This window comes from Ursus maritimus, unplaced genomic scaffold (genome assembly GCF_017311325.1).
Source record: "Ursus maritimus isolate PB19 unplaced genomic scaffold, ASM1731132v1 scaffold_4, whole genome shotgun sequence".
In the NCBI taxonomy this organism is placed as follows: Eukaryota; Metazoa; Chordata; class Mammalia; order Carnivora; family Ursidae; genus Ursus; species Ursus maritimus.
This window is the reverse complement of record NW_024426552.1, coordinates 40,223,662-40,246,484: the sequence shown is the minus strand read 5'-3', so window position 1 is coordinate 40,246,484 and position 22,823 is coordinate 40,223,662. Positions and strand designations below refer to the sequence as shown.

At 35.2% G+C, this 22,823-nt stretch overlaps 1 protein-coding gene across 1 annotated transcript in view; it reads left to right on the top strand.

Moving 5' to 3' along the window:
* PROS1 (protein S) overlaps positions 1 to 22,823 on the top strand; it is a 73,141-nt gene that overhangs the window by 24,065 nt on the left and 26,253 nt on the right. Inside the window, exons 4-10 of the mRNA XM_008704434.2 lie at positions 2,735 to 2,759; positions 9,217 to 9,303; positions 11,685 to 11,807; positions 11,906 to 12,037; positions 14,864 to 14,989; positions 17,610 to 17,731; positions 20,368 to 20,483. Coding sequence (XP_008702656.2) covers positions 2,735 to 2,759; positions 9,217 to 9,303; positions 11,685 to 11,807; positions 11,906 to 12,037; positions 14,864 to 14,989; positions 17,610 to 17,731; positions 20,368 to 20,483 — 731 coding nt within the window. The remainder of the gene's footprint in view (positions 1 to 2,734; positions 2,760 to 9,216; positions 9,304 to 11,684; positions 11,808 to 11,905; positions 12,038 to 14,863; positions 14,990 to 17,609; positions 17,732 to 20,367; positions 20,484 to 22,823) is intronic.

The window sequence follows — 22,823 nt, the reverse complement described above, 5'->3', positions numbered from 1 at the left end:
AAGTAACTTCAAAGGAAAGTGGGCTTCTTAGGAAGACACTATTGCCAATGCAGTGTGCTCTGACCAAACTATAATTCAGTTAGTTATACTTCATTCTCAGCAAGTGGTCTTGACTTCATGGTTTGTAAACACTTTTTTCCCAACTGAAATTTGGTAGTATTGGGTAGGTGGAGAAGGAGGTATCTCAAGTATAATGTGTGTTGTGTGTGACTGCATTATCACTATACTTCATTAAATCTCTCCGCTGGCATTTTTAACCAGGCTTTAGAAGACAAGGCTATCTAATCCAGAGCTTGGTACATCATAGGTACTCAGTGAATGCTTACTGAAGAATTCATTACAGTACCGTATTTCCTAAGTATAATTTTTTGCATAAAGCCTTGGGAAGTTTCCTGAACCCACGTAAAATGGTCACTAATTCCTGGGGTTAGAATTTATATATTTAGTGCAAAAATTTTTCCAAGTTACTTTGAAGAATTTAATCATAAAGACCACTAAATATCATACAGAAATATGGGACCCCAGACCTTATCTTTAGTCTCCTAGTTTTCCTAGGGAAGGATGTTTTCTAATATGCCCTGTGGAAAACAGGATTATAAACAGTGCCTCTAAATATTTAGATGAAGATGACCTTGAGATGAAGATGACCCTGATAAACATCAGATATTTTTCCTGAGATGAACTATGTAACCCAAAGGAAACGAGGGAGAAAACGTATACAAAGTAGCTCCTTTAGCTCAGCCGTGGCTCCTGGGACCATGAGACTAGATGAGAGGTAATGAGCAGGAACATTTGTCTGTAGAGAACTTGTCCAAGACAGTAACAACTTGTATTCTCCAGAGTTCCTCTTTAATCCTTTTATCTCTACCTACTCTAAGAGGTTCAAAGAATATTTTTTCCAAGGTACCCAAAGAATCATTTTTAATACTCTGCAGGATTGAGCCAGTTTTGTTGCTTTTTGTGGATAGGCAATTGACAAGACAAAATATTTTATTTCACACTATATAGCAGATTAGTACTCTTATTGTGTAGGATATATATATATATATAATATATAATATTATTTATTATAGAAATTTAAATACATACCATAGTAGTCGAAACAGTATAATAAGACCCCATATACCTCCCCAGACTTCAGCAATTATCACCGATCAGCCATTCTTGTTTTGCCTATTCTCTACCCCACCCAATCTAATTTTTGTTTTGTTTTGCTGCATCACTTAAGGCAAGCCTGCATCCCTGAGATATCATATTATTACATTGCCCATAAATACTTGAGTATATATTTCTAACATTGTAGATATGTTCTTGTAGCTTAGCCTCAGAATGGCAAATGGAGAGTGAGGTAGAAGACCATAGTGGAGAGGAGGGAAAGTAGTAGAGAAGTGAAACTCATTTATATGAGTTTCCCCTCCGCTTTCTGACATTGGTCTCATATACAAAAGACAAAGATGACAGAGAAACTAAAGAAAAAATGGGAGAAATGAAAGGCAAGAAAAAAAGCAACATTTGTGACTGCTTCTCATTTTCTCTTTTTTTAAAAGATTTTATTTATTTGAGAGAGAGAGAGAGTATGGGGGGGGAGGCGGAGGGAGAGGCAGAGAGAGTGGGAGAAGCAGATTCCCTGCTGAGCAGGGAGCCTGACTCGGGGCTTGAACCTAGGATCCTGAGACCATGACCCAAGCTGAAGGCAGACGCCCAACCTACTGGGCCATCCAGGCACCCCTCCTTCTCATTTTCTATTCACCCCAGCCTCTCCCTGTCCAGGTCCCTAATATACTAGTCCACACTCCCAGTCTCCACCCTGCTGCTCACCTCCCCGTTGTCCCAAATACCTTCCTTTCACACTTATATCATCTCCTTTGGAACCCGTTCATTGTTGCTTGTCTTCCTGGCTTTTGTTCTGTAGAAGAAAACGCTACTGTTCGAATTACTTGGTGGGAGATCCCATCCTTATAAACAAGTAGACAAGTGTTGTGTGGGTTTATATGCGGGAGGAGGCAAGAGCGAAGACTTTGGCTCTGTACTGGATGAGGTATATTTCTTACTTGAGTATGTTTTTGTGTAGAAACACTGGTTTCTCATGAGGTGTTCTTGTGCTGTTAATGTTACACATTAGATATATTATTGCTTAAAAAGGCTTCAGGAACCAGCCCAAGAACCTTACATTGAGAAATCATTTTTAACATTTTTCTCCCTTTGGAAAAGTACATTCCTTAGTCCAAATTACTGATTTACAGACAAACTTTTGGTACATAACCAATTTGTAAGTAAGGTATTACATGTACATAAGATGCTGAAAGATAAATGTCCACTTTAATTCACTTCAAATTATGTCTCTCTTACTCAACCTTAAACGTGGTATATGTAATCAGCATGACATGAAATGTGTCAAATGGGTATCTGATCATTGTGGAAAAATTAAAGGATTTACAAATAGAGAGCATATATAACATGTAACATTTTCAGTGGAACCTGTTTTCAGATTAGAAGCTTTTGTAAAGTGACTTTATTGCTCAATATTGATTTAAGCTAAGTGTCTTATTGGCTTAATGTTATTAGTTATCTATTCCTGGCATATTTTACTGTAGCAAAAATGTTGTAATGTGGAAATGATAGTTATATGAATATATTTGCATATTTAATATAAAACAAATTATATAATTAAGTTTTAACTGTATAGTGAAATTTAAGCTTGCTAAGATATATTCTTTTCTTTCTTTCTTTCTAGGATTATTTTTATCCAAAATACTTAGGTAAGTTCGAAGAATCTCAATTATATAATCATAGAAATAGAAGGGAATTTAGATTTGATCAAGTCCAATCTTCCACCCATCTATTCTGTCCAATATAATTTAATTAGCCTTGGGAGTAAGAGTTCATTTTATATGCAGTTTTGCTGTCCTTTTATTTAAGGACATGTAGACAAATTTGAAATGGTTCTTTAATTACCATGTGGCATTTTGACGTTTTGTCTTTTTCCTTCTCTTGTCTTTGTCATAAAGGTCCATCGGCTGATGATAAAATATATTTAAGTATCAGGACATTCTTTAGAAGCATATGAATTGTCATGGGTTATCTTCTTAATATTGATATATAATTAACATATAATATTGTATTAGTTTCAGGTATACAACATAATATTTAATATATGTATGTATACGTTGCAAAATGACCACCCAGTAAGTCTAGATAACATCCATCACCACACGTAGTTACAGGTTTTTTTTCTGTATGAAAACTTTTAAGATCTACTTTTTTAGCAACTTTCAAATATACAATACAGTATTATTAACTATAGTCACCATTCTATACATTATACCCTAAGACTTGTTTACTTTATAACTGGAACTTATGGATTACCTTTTAATGAAAGAAAAGATCTCTATGCTCTCCAGAGCTTATGACATAAATCATCATAATTTAAAGTAGAGAAAACATAGAATGTCAAGACTGTTTCAGCTTCTCAGATATTTGGCTATTAAAAATTAAAAGCTTGTATTAAAAAATATAGTATTAATCCTTGTTTCTTAGGTCCATGTAATAAAGCTCTATTTTTGCAGGCATCAGCACTCTAGAGGTACATAACCTTTGATCACAGAGTACATTTGGATAAAGATAAATAACTTTTTAATACAACATTATATATTTTGGGGAAATTCCTTAGATAAAATACTTTTCTTTTTTCTCCTTCTCAACTTCCTCTTTTCTGGCTCTACTCAACTTTCTTTTCTCTTTGCTTGTCTTATTTGGCAGCATGGTAGAATAACCAAGTGCAAAAAAACAAAAAAAGAAAACCAAAAACAAACCTGTAAGATGTGGGCTCTACTCCCAGATCTAAAAATTTCTACTGTGTCAGGTTAAGCAACTTTATTTTGTTTTTCAGGTTCTGTATTTAAATGTGCACTATAATTATATTTTCTAACTTCGGACCTGTTGGGAACACCAAATAAGTATATGTATGTAGATAGATTTTTTTTTTACTTTACATTTTTCTTCAAATGTAAAGTATTATTATTTAACCAATCCGTAATTTGAAACAAAACTATACTTTTTATCATGTTTTGTTTTTTGATGCACAATTTATATTTTAGTCTTTACTTACATATAGGCATATGCAATGAATTCCACTATTGAAAACAGAAAAGAAATGCTCTACGTAACTTAAACTTTTATGTCATTTGATGTATATGTTCTATAGGCCAATGGCCCTAATGGGGAGAAAAAAACCTTTATGATCCTGTCCTTGGCAAACTAACATAACTTTACTAGTTACCATAGCTTATTCAGGAATCTTCTTATAGTGAGATAAGGACACCCAAGAACTTAGATCACTAATACTCACACAGTGGCCAGTGTTTAGATTTGGAGTTTCAGGGGTTAGAAAGTACTTCAGTTTATCCACATATCCTATGTACTGCATTGGAAACATGGAGCTTGTTTAAAAAAATACTGTGGGTTTCATCATACAAAAGTTAAGTTTTTAAGTTCTGTTCTTTCCTTAGAAAATAGAATGAATAACCCTACCATTTATGTGGGCCTTTAAAATATCACCTGATAGACTGGATTTTTGTATTAATGGAAGAGAAACTTCTTTGGAAAATGCTAAGTTCTGAGCCTAAATATAAACATTAGAAATAAATTTTAGTTTTTGGTTCTTGCCAAGTTGGCGAGTTAACCCAGACTGCTGACTCCTTCTCTTAAAATCATCTCAAGAGAAACATTGGCATTCCAGGCAATAATGATAACAAAATAAAATGAAAAACAACAAGAAATGTGAGAAATCCATGGATAAACTGAAGGCTGGCTTGACCTAGTATGTGTGTGTGGAAAGTGGGGTGCTGACTGCTGAGGCAGCAGTAAGAGGACAGTTTGGAGTATTTAAAAAATGACCTAATCATACAAATGAAGAAAAAAACTTTATAAAAGTACAATACTGCAAACTCTCCGTAGCAAGACATATGGAAATAACAAAAATAGGGATAGAAATAAGTTAAAAGGAAAACAAAAGAGAAGATTCACAAAAACAAAATCTCATTCTTTGAAAAGGTTAGTAAGTTAGATTGACCTCTAATAAGAATACTTAAGGAAAAAGGAAATGCCAAAACAAAAAGTGTAGGATAAAAAGAAGAAATACTATAAACCCAACATAGATTGAATTTATAATGGTAAAGTAAAGATAATCATAAAATAAAATACAATCACAAAATAATATAAATAGCTATGCCACAATATATTTGGAAACTTGATAAAATGGATACATTCCCAGAAAAATACAAAACACTATAATTTTACAAAAAGAAGTAGATAACTTGATTACAAATAATTACTAAACCAGCAAAACCTCAATCAAAGCCCTCTTCCATGTTGCCCCTCAAATCCAGACCCAGATGTTTTACAAATGACTTCTTCCAAATTAAAAAAAAAATTCTTAAATTTTCTCTTATAAAATTGTCCTGGAAGAGAGAATAAGATTCTATGCTGTGAACTTATTCAGAAAGGTTTGTGTAATCTTGAATCCAAACTCAGATAAGAACAACACAAGAAAACAAACTGAGGGCTTCGGGGGTAGTGAATGGGATAGGCTGGTGATGGGTATTAAGGAGGGCACGTATTGCATGGTGCACTGGGTGTTATACGCAAGTAATGAATCATGGAACTTTACATCAAAAACTAGGGATGTACTGTATGGTGACTAACATAATATAATAAAAAATTATTATTAAAAAAAAGAACAACACAAGAAAATAAAAATAAAATTCCTTTTCAATTATAAATTAATTCTAAAGAAAATGATATCCAAAGTGTATTAAAAATAATATATCATAATAAAATAGGGTTTATTCCAGAAATTCAAGAATGGTTTAACATCAGAAAACCTCTCAATTTAATTATCCACATAAAGAGTATATCATTACCTCAGTTCATACAGAAAAAGCAGTTGATAAAGTTCAGCATTTAATTATAAAACCTTTTTGCAAACTGTGATTATAGGATTACTTTCTGAGCTTGGCTAAGGTTATACAGAATAACCATATAATTTACAGATTTTGATACTTTTGTCCAGGACCAATACTACCATAGATAAATGCCAGGTAAAAAAGAACAAAATAGGACTGTTCTGGGAAAATTGCCAAGTATGGTTACTCTAATGATATACACACAACAGTAGAGAAAAAGAAAGAAAGAAAAAGAAAAGGGGAGGGAAGGAAAAGAAAAAAGAAAAAGGGAGAGAGAAAGAGAAAGGCAAGGAGGAAGGGGAAAAAAGGAAGAAAGGAAGGAAGGAAAAAAAACACAAAATGTGCAGTAAACATTGTACTTGCTGGATAAACTTCAGATGTAGTCTCTTTATGATTGAGAATAAGAAGATAAGCACTGGAAGTTACAACCAATGCAATAAGGAAAGAAAAATAAGAATTATGTAGCGCATGGGCAAAATACATACCTGTCATTAATTATAATTGATATGATGATATATCTAGAAGTAAAAGGATCCATAGACAATATAGTAGATACATAAGAGATTTTTAGATAGCTCTAAGACTAGCCTATAAAAAAATCAGTAGTAGTTCTTTACACAGTCAGTAGAAAATGAAAAGATGATACCTTCTGCTGTAACAACAAATCTCATAAGACCCCTCTAGAGAAAAATTTAAAACTCATATTAAGAATATACAGGATGGGGGTGCCTGGGTGGCTCAGTCGTTAACCGTCTGCCTTTGGCTCAGGACGTGATCCCGGGTGTTCTGGGATCAAGCCCCACATCGGGCTCCTCCGCTGGGAGCCTGCTTCTCCCTCTCCCACTCCCCCTGCTTGTGTTCCCTCTCTCGCTGGCTGTCTTTCTCTGTGTCAAATAAATAAAATCTTAAAAAAAAAAAAAAAAGAATATACAGGATGAACTGGAATCATGGAAAGACATTTCATGTTCTTGATTGAGTGATACTATAGGGAGAGCAATTATCTCCAAATTAATCTATATATTAAAAGCAATCCTATTTAGAATTCCAGATGGATTTTTGAAAAAGGAATTCAATAAGTTCACTTAAGCATTTAAATCAGGGAATAAAAGTCCACCCATGTCTAAATAAACATTTAAAAATGTAAAAGGAGGAAGCACCTCATCAAATAGTAATAATTCAAAGCCATAGAAAGAAAACAATGTGATACTGTCAGAACACATAGACTAATGAAACTAGAGAGGTCAGAGAAAGACCCGTGTATATATGCCAACCTAATATTTGATAAAGATGACACCACAAATCAGTGTGGATTGTTGAGAAGATAGTGTGGGGGAGGTTGACTAACTTTAATCAGAAATATAAATTTGAGTTCCTAGGTACCACCAAATGTAATGGTGTATTCTAGGTGGAATAAAGAAAGACAAAAAATGTTAAAGTAAAACCATGTAATTAAAGAAATAATACAGTAGATTATCTTCATAATCTATGTAATGGAAAAAAACTGCAAATGTACAAGCTATAGGACAATAATTGGTACATTTGATTACAACAAAATGAAGAACTTCTCTTAAAAGAGACATGAAAGGTAAAGTTAAGAAATAATAGAATGAGAGATGATATTCATAAATGTTTAAATTTCTGCAGACCCACATGAACAATAAGTAACTGCCAATAGAAAAATAGTTAATAAGGAATGTTTTCAGAGGAGGAAACAAAAATTTTCTAAATGACATAAAGGTATGCTCCATCTCACTAGAAAAAAAAAAACTATCAGATATCACTTATTTGCCTATTATGGCAAAAATTAGAAAGCCAAGGTATAGAAATTCGTATGCTCTCTGGTAGGAACGCACCTCTGGAGAGCAACTAAGTACCTGCCTATCTAATGATCCCACAATTCCTGAAACCCCTGGGTATCCATTTCTTATGCAATTACTAAAGAGACATGCATGGAGATATCCATTGCAGTGCAACTTGTAGAGGTGGGAAGTTGGGGACAATCTAAGTATCTTTCATGGGTTTATAAAAATGGTGGTTACTTGTAACGGAGTAATGTTCAACAAGCAAAAAATTAGAAGCAATAACTTTTATGCAGCATCATGGAGTGATCATAAACATCCAGTGCCTCCTTGCTCTCTGAATTTGGATGTACCCTAGGATTGCCTTGATCAGTAGACTATGGCAGAGGGGACAGAATGCCTCTTCATTGGCCTGGCAGCTTCTGCTTTCTTCCTCCTGGAAGCTGGCATGAAAGAAGTGCCACTTTAGGACCAGCACGCTCAGAGAAACTCAGCCACATTGAGAAGCCCTGAAGTATGACATAACTAGTGGGGAGAGAGGTGCCCAGGAGCCCGAGCTGTCAGCGATATGAGTGAGAAGCCATCTGAGAGGCGGATCTTGCAATCTCAGCTACCCTGGCTGACTCTATGTGCGACAGAGACAAACAGCCCAACTAAACCCTTTCTAATAGTTGACCCACAGATTGTGAGCAAAATGGAGGGATTATTTAAGCTTCTAATTTTGGGGGTTGTTACTCAGCAAAAGATACTCTAAATACCACTTCTTTAGTAAGTTGTGATTAGCTGTACAATGAACAATAATGTTGTCTTCAGAGACTATTAAGAAATGTTGACACTAAATGTCTCCTAGTTAAAGTATATGTATTTATCTGTTATTTCAGCTGTTTTTGCTTCCAGATTGCTATATCTAATTTCACTCAATTATAGTGAGAAATAAAATGAAGTAAACCTGCTTTGTAATATTGAGGCATTATACAAATATTATTTTATTAGTCTCTGTGCAACACTGGGAGAATTAGAAGTTGCCTGCAGCAACCAGAAACACTAGCTTAATCTATTGACTTAATTATAGACACTTTTAAATTAGACTCTGGTCCACAGATTTGAGGGTAACCCTAGGTCTCTGCTACAGAGTTAAGAGCATAGATTTATTGGCCAATAAATTTTTCTGTTAATCTAAGATCTTTTTCACTTCTTGCTTTAATGTTCTTCTCCAAAAAGAAGCTTCCATAAACCTGTTTTTCATGATTCTGTATTTATTGTAATCTTGCTTGTAGAATTTTTAATTTTTCAAAAATGTGGATGGAAACACTTAGGGATGACGTTTTGAATGCCATATCCTGTAAATCCATAGGAAGATAAATATTCTATCACTTTGGATAATTTCTACCTCCACCATGATTTCGGATGAAGTGTACCTACTCTAAAAAGATTACATTTGTCTGTACTTACAGGTTGTCTTGGCTCTTTCCGAGCTGGATTGTTCACGGCCGCACGTCAGTCCACTGATGCTTACCCCGATCTAAGGAGCTGCGTCACTGGTAAACACCTCTACCATCCGTTTAAAAAACAAAACAAAATAAAAACCTGCAAGTAAATAAAATACACCATGTGACTATAACTAATGTTTAAAATCAACAACTGAGCCCTAGTTGTGTGCCCAGCAAGGAGATACTCTCAAAATCACTTGAAATAATGTTTTTTTCAAATGTAAATGCTGCTCTTTTGCTCAAAATAAATATTCACCTAATGGTTAGGTTGAACAGTGTTCCTTGTTTACTAAGCTTTAGGTCATTAACTTCAGAATTTTATTCCCGACAGCTTTATTTTGGATGTTGTTGCATAATCATGTATACAGTTGATTAATAAGGTCAAAGTAGAGCCATGTTTATTCTTCTAACTTTTGGCATCAATAATATGAATGTGAAAAATGTTAGAATATCAAATTAGCCTTCTCCCTCTGAAGTTCATGTAGGACCTAGTGATAATTCCAGTAGATTATTTGTCTCTAATTTCCCAATTTCCCAGCTGAGAGTCAGAGACAAAAAGGTGAAATTGCAACATGTAAATTGGGATGTTCGTCTAGTGAATATTTTACATGTGGCATTGGCGTTATCTAAATACTCATTTATCTGAATTTTCTCTAATTTTAAATTGGTTATAATTACACAAGTAAAACAGTTTGCCTGAACGTGTATATTTAATCCATGCTTTATATTTTAATTTACCAAAGGATATGAAAATAATTTTTTTTAAAGATTTTATTTATTTATTTGTCAGAGAGAGAGAGCGAGCGTGCACAGGCAAGGGGAGCTGCAGGCAGAGGGAGAAGCAGGCTCCCCACTGAGAAAGGAGCTGGATGTGGGAATCAGTCTCAGGACCCCAGGATCATGACCTGAGCCCAAAACAGCCACTTAACCGACTGAGCCACCCAGCCGTCCCAGATATGAAAATGATTTGATATTTGCTGATTAGCCTGTCTTCTAGAATTTTAACTAATACCTAATTTATTACCACTTTTCAAAAAAATTGATTTTATGAGGACATTTGTTGAAAAATTTGGTAATTAGGTTTTGATTAGGTTTAAAAAATTTTTTTTTTAAAACATGTAACAAAATTCCTCAGGGTAATTTAAGCAAAGGGGAATGTGTTGGAAGGAACTTGCAGTGTTAACTTGGAAGGCTTGAAAAACAGGTCTGGAAATGTGCAGGAACCAAGGGACCATTGCAGTGTCTAGTGAGGGGAGAGACCACAAATACAAAAATGGGCATATCTTTTAAGATGGTGATAAAGTACTATAACATTTTATGAAGAAAATGACCATCCTCTAGGAATCCCCAGTTCTCTTCTACCTATTGTCCAGTGTCTGGAAACCGTTGTTTTATGTATTTTGAGCAGAGTTGTATTTATTTAAGGCAGGAAGATAAATCTAGTTCATGTTACTTCATCATAGCCCAAACTGGAAGTCCCATATTCTTTTTTCTATCGATACCGAGTAGTTTTATTTGTTCTGCCTGCCACATTGAATTGTTTTAAGGATCAAATAAGGTAATTTATATGAAAAAATAACAATTACAGTTGCAAATATATATTGTATAGTTGTATATATTTGCAAATAGAAAAGTAGTTCCCTTTTGCAAAATAATTATAAAGATTTCTCTAATGGACTATTTTTCTTTTTTAAAAAAATTTTTATTTAAATTCCAATTAGCCAACATACAGTGCAATATGAGTTTCAGGTGCACAATCTAGTGACTCAACACCTACATACAACACCTGGTGCTCATCACAACGAGTGCACCCCCCTAGTCCCCATCACCCATTCACCCACCCACCTCCCCTCTGCCAATCGTCAGCCCATTCTCCATAGTTAAGAGTTGGCCTGGGACACCTGGGTGGCTCAGTTGGTTCAGTGTCTGCCTTCGGCTCAGGTCATGATCCCAGGGTGTTGGGATCAAGTCCCACATTGGGTTCCTTGCTCAGAGGGCGGGCCTGCTTCTCCCTCTGCCTGCCAATCCTCCTGCTTGTGCGCCCACTCTCTCTAACAAATAAAGTCTTTAAGTAAGCAAAAAAAAAAAAAAAAAAAGAGTTGGCCTCTTGATCTGCCTCTCTTTAAAAAAGAATGAAATTTTGCCATTTGTGGCAGTGTAGATGGAGCTAGCGAATATTACGCTGAGTAAGGTAGGTCGTCAGAGAAAGACAGATACTGTGTGATTTCACTCAGGTGGAGTTTGGGAAACAAGGCTAATGATCATAGAGGAGAAAATAGTGGACTCATTTTTCTATGACAAAGTATTAGTTGAGGGAAGGAGTTGTAATTGTTTTCATTGATGACAGACTCTGTGCACAGGATTTCTATTAAAGAGTTTATAATTCTACCATGACATGTGGTAAAAATTAAATAGCTGTCTATCTCCTTCAGCCATTCCAGACCAATGTAGTCCTCTGCCATGCAATGAAGATGGATATAAGAGCTGCAAAGATGGCCGAGCTACATTCACTTGCATTTGTAAACCAGGTTGGCAAGGAGACAAGTGTGAATATGGTGTGTATACTAAACCCACCTGACTCATCTCAGTTGGCCTCCTGGAAAGTTCTCCAAAGCCTTATTGCTTTAAAAATAATTTATATTTCCCTTCTTAGATATAAATGAATGCAAAGATCCAGCAAATGTAAATGGAGGTTGCAGCCAGATATGTGATAATACACCTGGAAGTTACCGCTGTTCCTGTAAAAGTGGTTTTTTAATGCTTTTAAATAAGAAGGACTGCAAAGGTAAGAGCAAGAAGGCTTTTTACTGTGTGAGAGCAAAGTTCAGTTAGAGGAATTTCCCCAGGAAATTCTTGGAACTCTGTGGTTATAAGTTCTTGTAATAAATATACGTTATTACCCACCTTGAAGCCTTGTAATACTAGGGGACTGCCTTTTAGTTTAATGTTTATGGATTATTTTGTTATTTATAGAACTTTTCATTGTTTTCTTATTGCATTTTATTATTTATTGAGTATTTTACTGTTTTCTTAGCGTCAAATGTGCATGTGCACATTTGAATAAAGAATTTCATTAAAAGCTGATAAAGTGAAGCTTCAGTGCAAGTCCGTGCTTACTAGAGTCTTTGCAAAATCATTGTTTTTATTTTTTTAGACACTCTAATATTTCCTTTATTCCAATAAGATAAACAGCTATACAAAGTAATCCATCATAATCCTTAATAACCTCTTCCACTGTATTTCATATTTCCTTGTTAGGTATACCTGTCAGATATCCAATATAAACCTTTCTTCTTGCACCTTATCTCCTTTGTGGTTTTGGGAAAGATGAAGGAATAGTTTTCTTTCTCTTTATACATTTAACATCTCCTCATTGGTCATAACTATTTTTTTCTTTCTTCAGACTTAAATAATCCCTTTCAGTTTAGCTTCTATTCAATAAGTCATTTTACTAGTGTATTTCCTTTGTTTTCCTTTGTCCTTATGTTTCCCTTCAATTTTGACTCTTTTTCCCTCTGCCTATTGTCCTTTCTATTTGACTATTTGAACTGCTATAATTAAATCTTCAAATATTTGTGCTACATGTAGATGACTAAAGATGAAATTTTCCAGCCCGGAGTTAAGTTTTACCTTTAGAAATTGGAAATAATTTCTCCCTCCCTTCCTCCCTCCCTCCCTCCCTCCCTTCTTGTCCCTCTCCTTTTTGCTATGAGGTGGAAAAATACAGTAAGTTAAAACATAAAGTGTCCTTGTTCAATTCTATTCATATGTGCTTTGGGAAATCCCCAAATTGAATTCATATTCAAGGGATGTTCTGTCCCTAACTGTGCTATAGTGTTTAGTATAGTATAATTTACCGTAATTATTTAAAGTGCCGTTAAATGACTCTGCAGTGAACTGCATTAACTAACAATTTCTCCTAAACCATTATCCAATTTCTGACCACACATCTTTCTTGTCTACCTATTTGAAGGTCTGTTTGAGGTTAGAAATTGAGAGTACCAATACTGTTAGAACACATTATAGAAAACCATCATAATGCAGGATACCATATGCATTCTATAAGCAAATACCCATTCATACTTCTGCATTTAAATACTTGAGTGGTCTGTTCTAAAGAAGTTGTGACTTATATTTTTAGTTTAAAGGCATTTAATTCTTATCCATTGAGTTAATACACATGTACATAAATTATGTATTATGTGTAAGTCCTCTTACACACAAGAATGTCCCTGATGACTACAGCATATGTTCTTGTATACTTCATTTACACAGACTTTATTCATGAACTAGGTGATAGAAGAATACGTATACAACTATTACAGTAGGGCCTTTGCCAAGATGTGGATATGCTTGAGATCAAGTTGCCAGTAATTGTCTACAAATGCAAGAATACAACTTTTCATCAGACTTTAGATGTCAGTGTAGAGTAATAAAATCAATGTGCTATAACCTGAGCTCATATGATTTAAATAATGCTCTGCAGAATGCCTCAAACCAAATAATTTTAAGTCATATGTTTTCACTTTCTTTTAAAATACGGCTTTTTTAGCTCTTTTTAAAAAAATGAATATTTTATTTGATGTCATTGGAGATTCACATGCCATTGTAAGAAATTATAGAAAGAGATCCCATGTACTCTTTGTAGAGTTCCCCCAATAGTAACATTTTATAAAACTGTAGTACAATATCACACGCAGGATATTGACATTGATACAGTCATGATATAGGAGGATTCCCTTATACAGGAATTGATTCAGTTATTTCTGTTCATGCTTTTTAAAATAGAGTAATGTCTGAAATTTTGGTCATTAGTCTGTGGAAAAATTAAACTCTCAGTTTTATAGAGTAGAAAATATATTTTCCATTCTGAACTTTGCTGTCTCCAGAGAGCACAGATGAGAAAAATTCACTAATAATTACATCTCCATTGAACTATTTCAGTCACTTGTTTTGTTTTTCTCTCGGATGCTTTTATCTAGTGACTAGTTGCAATCAATATTTTGTTTCCTACTGCACCATGTAACGTAATAAATGCATCTGAAATTTCTGGATATTAATTTAGCACTAAAATTTGTATTGGAATTTTATAAATACGTAGAGACCTTACTTAATTCCTTTTTAAATCTGAGTCACTCTTGAATACTTTAGCCAGCAATAATTGTATGCAGATTTAGCTACTGTCCATTTCCAAAGGACAACATGACTGATGAGCCACTTTGCATTTGCGATGATACAGAGTGAATCTACTTTTAAGAACATACTTCAAAAACACGAATTTAGAGATATATGTTAAGAATATGGTGAATCTTTTCTCCCATTTATTCATGTAATGTAACTTGGTAGATAAGAAAATAGCTAAAGCCCTCTCCTTCTTTTACATAACTATAAAGAACATAGCAAACATCAAATTCCCTATATGTTTGTATGAAGAAATCATGTTTAGTAAACTAAAACGTGATGATAGATTTAAAATTTTGTTATTCCCAGGCCACACTGTTGTCTCATTATGTATATTAAACTAGATCCAGGAAACACAAACCAAGCATTCTTTGCTAGTATCCTCTGGTATGGGAAAAATGTTTTTTTAATTTATTGGTTTCATTTATAGATGTGGATGAATGCTCCGTAATGCCAGACATTTGTGGCACAGCTGTGTGTAAGAACATCCCAGGAGACTTTGAGTGTGAATGTGCTGAAGGCTACAAATACAATCCCGTATTAAAGTCTTGTGAAGGTAGAGTTGTGACGGTATCATTATTGATGGTGGAGAGGGTAGGTGTGAGCCTTGATTTGAGATTAGAAGCATTGGTTCTGTTTGACATCCAGTCAGATTTCCTAGGATGGCAAGCTCCATGACAAAGCTTGGCTGATTGGGTAGTTGTTGGCTTCCTTCCAGAGCAAAAGTGTGTAAGACACATGGTCTTTAAGTTTAGTGTTATGCACTGTGTTTGTCCTCTAAGCTACTTACGAACCAGACACCTCCCATATATGATAAAAGCAAAATAAACACACATTTGCATCATTTAAATAACATTCAAAGATAAAAAGAATTTCAACCTGAAAGGAAAAACATACACATATGAAAGAAAGACGAGTTTAAAAATCACATGGATGTACATGGATGGTTAGAAACCTTCAGTTTTATACCAACTTTTGAATAATTTTCTGTGCATGTATCAGTATATCATTTTTTTTTAAAGATTTTATTTATTTATTTGACAGAGATAGAGACAGCCAGCGAGAGAGGGAACACAAGCAGAGGGAGTGGGAGAGGAAGAAGCAGGCTCATAGCAGAGGAGCCTGATGTGGGGCTCGATCCCATAACGCCGGGACCACACCGTGAGCCGAAGGCAGACGCTTAACCGCTGTGCCACCCAGGCGCCCCTGTATCAGTATATCATTTATTCTTAAATAGGAAATGACATAGTTTTATTATAATTAAATACATACAAAAGAAAAATCTTGTCATAATTAAATGATAACTGAGCTCTAGAAATTTGAGAAGTATTGATGAGTACTGTCAGTGCCTGTGGATTTGGGAGGGCCCTTTGGACTCACTTGGCCCAGAGAGTGCTGCCAAGTGTGTATGTAGCATGGAGGTATTAGGGGGATTTTTTTTTTATCATAGATAAATATGCAAATCAGCTCATATCCTCCTCTAAATTTTTAAACATTTCAAGACAAATTTAATATCATGACTTAAACTAATCAATAGTGATTTTTTAGTTTGACTATATATATACATATGTGTGTATATATATATATGTGTGTGTATATATATATATATATATAATGTACCCTTTTAACAATTTTTAAGGCTACAGTTCAGTGACATTAATTACTTTCACATGGTTATGGAGCCATTACGGTTCTCTGTTTCCAAAAGTTTTTCATCATTCCAAACAGAACTCTGTAACCATTAAGCAATAAATTTCCCCTCCTCCATCTCCCAAACTCTAATCTACTTTCTGTCTCTATCTACTTTTTGGGAGATAACCTTTAATCTAATTTCTGTCTCTAGGAATTTGCCTAAATCAACAGTAATTTTAGAGTAGGTTTTTTTCAAATAAATCTGCTCCTCTTGATATTTTGATGTTTTACCCCCTATACACTCACCAAAAAATATCCCCTCCACACACCATTTCTGTTCGCCCACAATTCCAGATAGAAATTACTGTGATAATACTCAGATTTATTATTAGCCAACTTCAGCATGTATATTGTAGTTTTATTCAATGAATGACAGATTTTTAAAAAAAGAGGTATCTATGACACATAGGTACAGTATTCATATTACTTTAATTATCTGCAATTTAATTTTAATGCTAAGGGATCACTAATTTTGCAGTTGTATTTTGAGGCATTTTATGGGGGAATTTATATGCTACGAATGCATGCATTTCTGTACTTGGGAATTCTCAAAGATTGCAGGGTGCGTGCATTGAAAATATCAAGGATCTCATGTAGCTCTGAAGTAGACTTTAGCTGAAGCATGTTATTACAACTTTTCAAGGATGATTTTCTTGAATACGGGGCAAGGACAGGACTAAATATATTTCACAATATGGGAGGTAATAGCAAATTTTTCTTTTTTAAATGATAAGAAATAAAGAGACATCCTTAAATTTATTGTTACTGTCAATCACTGCATTATGGAATGTCAAATGTTCTTGATATTATGTAATACCTGATTATATTAACCTTCAGTTAAAAGGGATTTTTTCCCCTTCCCCTCTCTTCCCTCCTCTCCTCTCCCTTCCTTACTCTTCCCTTTCTTTTCTTCAGAGCAAATAATTGGTAGGCAGTCTCAATGGAATTCAGTTAGTTAGAAAAGACAGTTACCTTGAGACTTTCAGTCTTTTTTCCTTCAAATTCAAAAATTGGAAATTAGTATATTTGTTACATTTTTATTAATTATTTATTACTGAAAGTTATATATTAAATTTGTTGTTTCACTTGTGTACATATATGGAAATTACACTTGTAATTCATTTAAATTTCCATGCCAAGTGTTGAAATGGGATTTCATGTCACAGAGATTTCTTTTACTAAGAATCTAGTATCACTGATTATCTTTTATTTATTTTATTTGAGAGAGTGAGCAAGCACAAGGGGGAGGGGCAGAGGGAGAAAATCTCAGCAAACTCGCCTCTGAGCGTGGTTTCTGATGCAGGCGGGGCTCGATCTCAAGACCCTGAGATCATGATCTGAGCTGAAATAAAGAGTCAAATGCTCAGCCAACTAAGCTACCCAGGCACTCCTATTATCATTGATTATCTTACACTAAAATCAGAATACTCCTATTGGATTGAACATTTTGAAGATATTAAGATCTGTGTTCTCTTTTACCCCAGATGTGGACGAATGCTCTGAGAACATGTGTGCTCAACTTTGTGTCAATTACCCTGGAGGTTACTCTTGTTATTGTGATGGAAAAAAAGGATTCAAACTTGCCCAAGATCACAAGAGCTGTGAGGTAACATTTTGCGATGCTAAACTTACCATCTCTTTTCTAAAATGAGAAACTGAGGTACGTACTTCCACATAGCTGAGGTAAGTCAGGAAAATGCAGATGTTCTAAGAAAAGGTGCATTAAAAAAAAAAAAAGATTTATTCATTTATTTTGAGAGAGAGCTCGAGCACAGGAGGGACAGAGAGAGAGGGAAAGAAAGAATTTCAAGCAGACTCCCACGAGGGGTTCCATCTCATGACCCTGAGATCATGACCTGAGCCAAAATCAAGAGTCGGACGCTTAATTAACTGAGCCACCCAGGCACCCCAGGAAAATACAGATGTTCTCTAATAATTGCTATAGGTCTAGCAGGCTATGAGTCACAATCTAATTACTAATTTTGGTCATGTAAGCTATAAATATTGGGGATAATTAGTGACTAGGTTTAAAAAAATGACTGCAGTGTCATAGTTTAGAAAGTGCTCATCTGTAAGGCTGTGCATTTACAGAATACAATGTGTATGCATATTTAAAAAATTAAGAAAAGCTGAGGTTTATACTTCCCTTTGGGAGAAAAAATCTTACATAGAAACCCTAGCAGAAACATCTTCTTCTGTGTACTTTCCCTTATCCCTCTCTGACAAGTTTAATCGCACTTTGGCATGTCAGTTCTTGCAAGAGTGCTCATAAAATCTCAGGTGGAAATAACTGTCAGATTAGAATTTAGTGGGGTTTAAGTATGTCAAAATTCAGAGAGGTCAATTTTGTTAATCTGTATCTCTCAAACTTGCTTTTAATTACTTGGATTTAATTCAGAATTGATCCAAGAATTGAATGTTGGGGGTATTTTTTCCTTCATTGAAATAAATAGGTCAACATGTACAGCTTTTTTTCCTGTATGTAAGGATCATGTGTTAGTGATTATTAGTCCAACTCTTGCATCCCTTTTCACAAGGGAAGGTAAAATGTTACAGGATTATGAGGCAGACAGTAAAAAACAAAACAAAGCAAAAACCACCTAAATGCTGATTTAATCATGTGTGTTCACATACCTCTGTATCTGTTACTAGGACAAAACTGTGTATGTCCAAAAATGTCACATTCAATAAATGCCACCTACTTGGTAGAGGAAGGTAAGGTGAGATATTTGGCATACGCAATAACTTCGACTGTACTTAATTGAATGCCATGTGTGTGAATGTCTATTTTGTAATTTAGTCTTTTACTATATTAGTATTTGTAGTAGTTACACATCACCATCTACCTTGGAATAGATGTATTGAAATTCTAAGAGGAAATGAGATGTTGTTTCTGGACCTTGATTTAATACAGTGCCATGTACACAGATCCCCCCTGAATATCCCTATATGTATGCCCAAGAACGTATCCCTAAAAAGCTTTCTGTTTTAATGTTTGCTTTTACTCTTAGAAAAAAATACTTGGTATTAACTTTAATGACTCCGAATCACTTTTTTCTAAATTCTTTGGAGACTAACATGGTATCTTAATTTATATTTATCCCATCTAGGATTTCTAGCATTTCCTTTGATGCAGGCAGTCTGCGTCTGAGAACCTGGGGAGGTGGGGTGGGGGAGTTCCCACAGGACCAGCCAAGAGGTTCCTTGGCTTCCTACAGGATAGAAATCAAATGCAAGCCAAGGAAAGTGAAAGTGGAGTTTATTGAATAGTGTGAATGACAGAGTATAGCAGACAGAGTGTCTGGGGGACTCAGAAAGGAAAAGAGAATGAGTCTCTTCATTATTTAGGGCTAGGAGTTTATACTGGAAAGGGGTCCAAGGTAATATATTCCTTCAGGAATCCAGGGTAGGGTCCCATCAAAGGCAAGTGATAGGTGAGTAATAGGTATTATTTTGTAAATCATCAAAGGTAGGGGGTGTGATGCCAGTGTCAGCTGAGGTTTGTTCGGAGCTAATGTCCTAGAGCATGTTTGGGGTCCAGCTCTTCTTAGATGTTATCGGGTGTTTGGGGCCTAGGACAAAACTCAGAGAATGATTAACTTTCTTGTTTCCCCCCCTAGAGTGGGAATATAGCTGCTTTGGTTTTTACGCAGACACGAGGTGAAATACAGAACATGAGTAAATAGGGCTGAGTGTTTCTAAAATAGTAAACAGGAGTGTTTCTAAAATAGAGTGCCTTCAGCCTCCCTACCTCACCTTTATTATCTAGATGATACATTTTTGTTCAGAACTTCTTTAATAAGTGAATGAGTGAATGTATGAGCTGCTACTTACTGGTATACTAATTCTTCCATGATTTCTGACTCCAAAATTTTTTTCCAATGTAATTCTTAGAAGGCATCAGAACTGCAGTTAATTAAAGAGATATATGTTGTTACTGCAAGAAGAAGGTTGTGTTTTGGGCTGAGATTTGCAAAGGAAATAGTAAGGACAAAAATATAAGCCACATAGATTGAGCAAGACTTTTTCAAACACGTGTTGTGGGAATTTATACTAATGGACTATATAAGGAAGTAAAGGATGTTGCTTTATTACCAAGGGTGTTCTTAATTTAATTAACGTATCACAGAGGACACATTTGACAAGACCATTAGGAATCAGAGAAAGGGATGTCTAACCTGACACAAATAGCAAGCAATAACCTATGCATTTTGTTTCTTTGTTTTGTTTCCTTTTCTCCAGGCTGTTCCAGTATGCCTTCCCTTGAACCTTGACAAAAATTATGAATTACTTCACTTGGCAGAGCAATTTGTAGGCGTGGTTTTATATTTAAAGTTTCGTTTGCCAGAAATCACCAGGTGAGGTACCAATGTCAGTGATAATCTCTAGAGGTAAAGAGGTAACGACAGAAGAGAAATAACTGAAAAGGTTTGAAATGTATGAGATTGCATTTCCAATTAGATAATTGAGGGATATTATCAATCAGATGATTTGGGGAACCCTAAAGGTGATTTACCCCTTCACACATGTAATTGTCATGCTAGAATCATTTGGGGCATGCTAGGCTAACCTTCCCCAATGATCATTTTACCTTCATACATCCTCCTCTCTTTTCTAGTGAATACATTTTTACTAACAAGTTGGGAAAGTAGATTTAATATATTTGTGAAATTTCTATTCTTCTTCTTTTGTGATATAAAAACTAATGAGAAAATGCTCAGTATTGCCTTTAGAATATAGTTCTATTCATAATCACTAAGGAAAATTCATAAGATTGCTTAGGTGGTATTTTAAAGGAACACATCACATGATTTTAATTGACCGAGTACCGTTTCTGTTATTCCTACAGTTAGGTTGCCTCTAGGGAAAGAATAGTTGTTTGTATTTTAGAGTTACGATTTAATTACCAGATATTCTCAGAGTCATACGTGGTTGGAACTAGAAAAAAGAAATTGGAGTTTTGTTGAAGTAATGGAAAGGAAACTTATTTGTGACTGATTATAGAGTCCATATTTTAAAACATTTTAATCAGATAAGCGTGCATACATGCAATTTAATTCATTAGATATATGAATGACTATTCATTGAATAATTCAACTAAATTCATAGACTTTGCATCATTAAGGAACATTGAACTGTATTCTTTTTTTTTTATTTTTTTTATTATATTATGTTAATCACCATACAGTACATCCCCGGTTTCCGATGTAAAGTTCGATGATTCATTAGTTGCGTATAACACCCAGTGCACCATGCAATACGTGCCCTCCTTACTACCCATCACCAGTCTATCCCATTCCCCCACCCCCCTCCCCTCTGAGGCCCTCAGTTTGTTTCTCAGAGTCCATAGTCTCTCATGCTTCATTCCCTCTTCTGATTACCCCCCTTTCTGTATCCCTTTCTTCCCCTACTGATCTTCCTAGTTCTTATGTTCCATAGATGAGAGAAATCATATGATAATTGTCTTTCTCTGCTTGACTTATTTCACTCAGCATTATCTCCTCCGGTGCCGTCCATGTTGCAGCAAATGTTGAGAAATCGTTCTTTCTGATAGCTGAGTAATATTCCATTGTATATATGGACCACAACTTCTTAATCCAGTCATCTGTTGAAAGGCATCTCGGTTCCTTCCACACTTTGGCTATTGTGGACAATGCTGCTATGAACATTGGGGTGCATATGGCCCTTCTCTTCACTACGTCTGTATCTTTGGGGTAAATACCCAGTAGTGCAATGGCTGGATCATAGGGTAGCTCAATTTTTAACTTTTTAAGGGACCTGCACATTGTTTTCCAGAGTGGCTGTACCAACTTGCATTCCCACCAACAATGTAGGAGGGATCCCCTTTCTCCACATCTTCTCCAACAACTGTTGTTTCTTGCCTTGTCTATTTTTGCCATTCTCACTGGCATAAGGTGGTATCTTAGTGTGGTTTTTTATTTGAATTTCCCTGATGGCTAATGATTTTGAACATTTTTTCATGTGTCTGTTAGCCATTTGTATGTCTTCATTGGAAAAGTATCTGTTCATATCTTCTGCCCATTTTTTGATTTGTTTATTTGTTTCTCGTATATTGAGTTTGAGAAGTTCTTTGTGGATCTTGGATACCAGTCTTTTATCTGTAGTGTCATTTGCAAATATATTCTCCCATTCCGTGGGCTGCCTCTTAGTTTTTTTGACTGTTTCCTTGGCTGTGCAGAAACTTTTTATCTTGATGAAGTCCCAGAAGTTCATTTTATCTTTTGTTCCTCTTGCCTTTGGAGATGTGTCATGAAAAAGGTCCTAGAGGTTGCTGCCTATGTTCTCCTCTAGGATTTTGATGGATTCCTGTCTCACATCGAGGTCTTTCATCCATTTGGAGTTTATTTTTGTGTATGGTGTGAGAGAGTGGTCAAGTTTCATTCTTTTGCATGTAGCTGTCCAATTTTCCCAGCACCATTTATTGAAGAGACTGTCTTTTTTCCACCGGATGTTTTTTCCTGCTTTATCAAAGATTAGTTGCCCAAAGAGCCGAGGGTCCATTTCTGGGTTCTCTATTCTGTTCCATTGGTCTATGTGTCTGTTTTTGTGCCAGTACCATGCTGTCTTTGTGATCACAGCTTTGTAGTACAGCTCAAAATCCGGCAACAAGATGCCCCCAGCTTTGTTTTTCCTTTTCAACAGTTCCTTGGAGATTCGGGGCCTTTTCTGGTTCCATA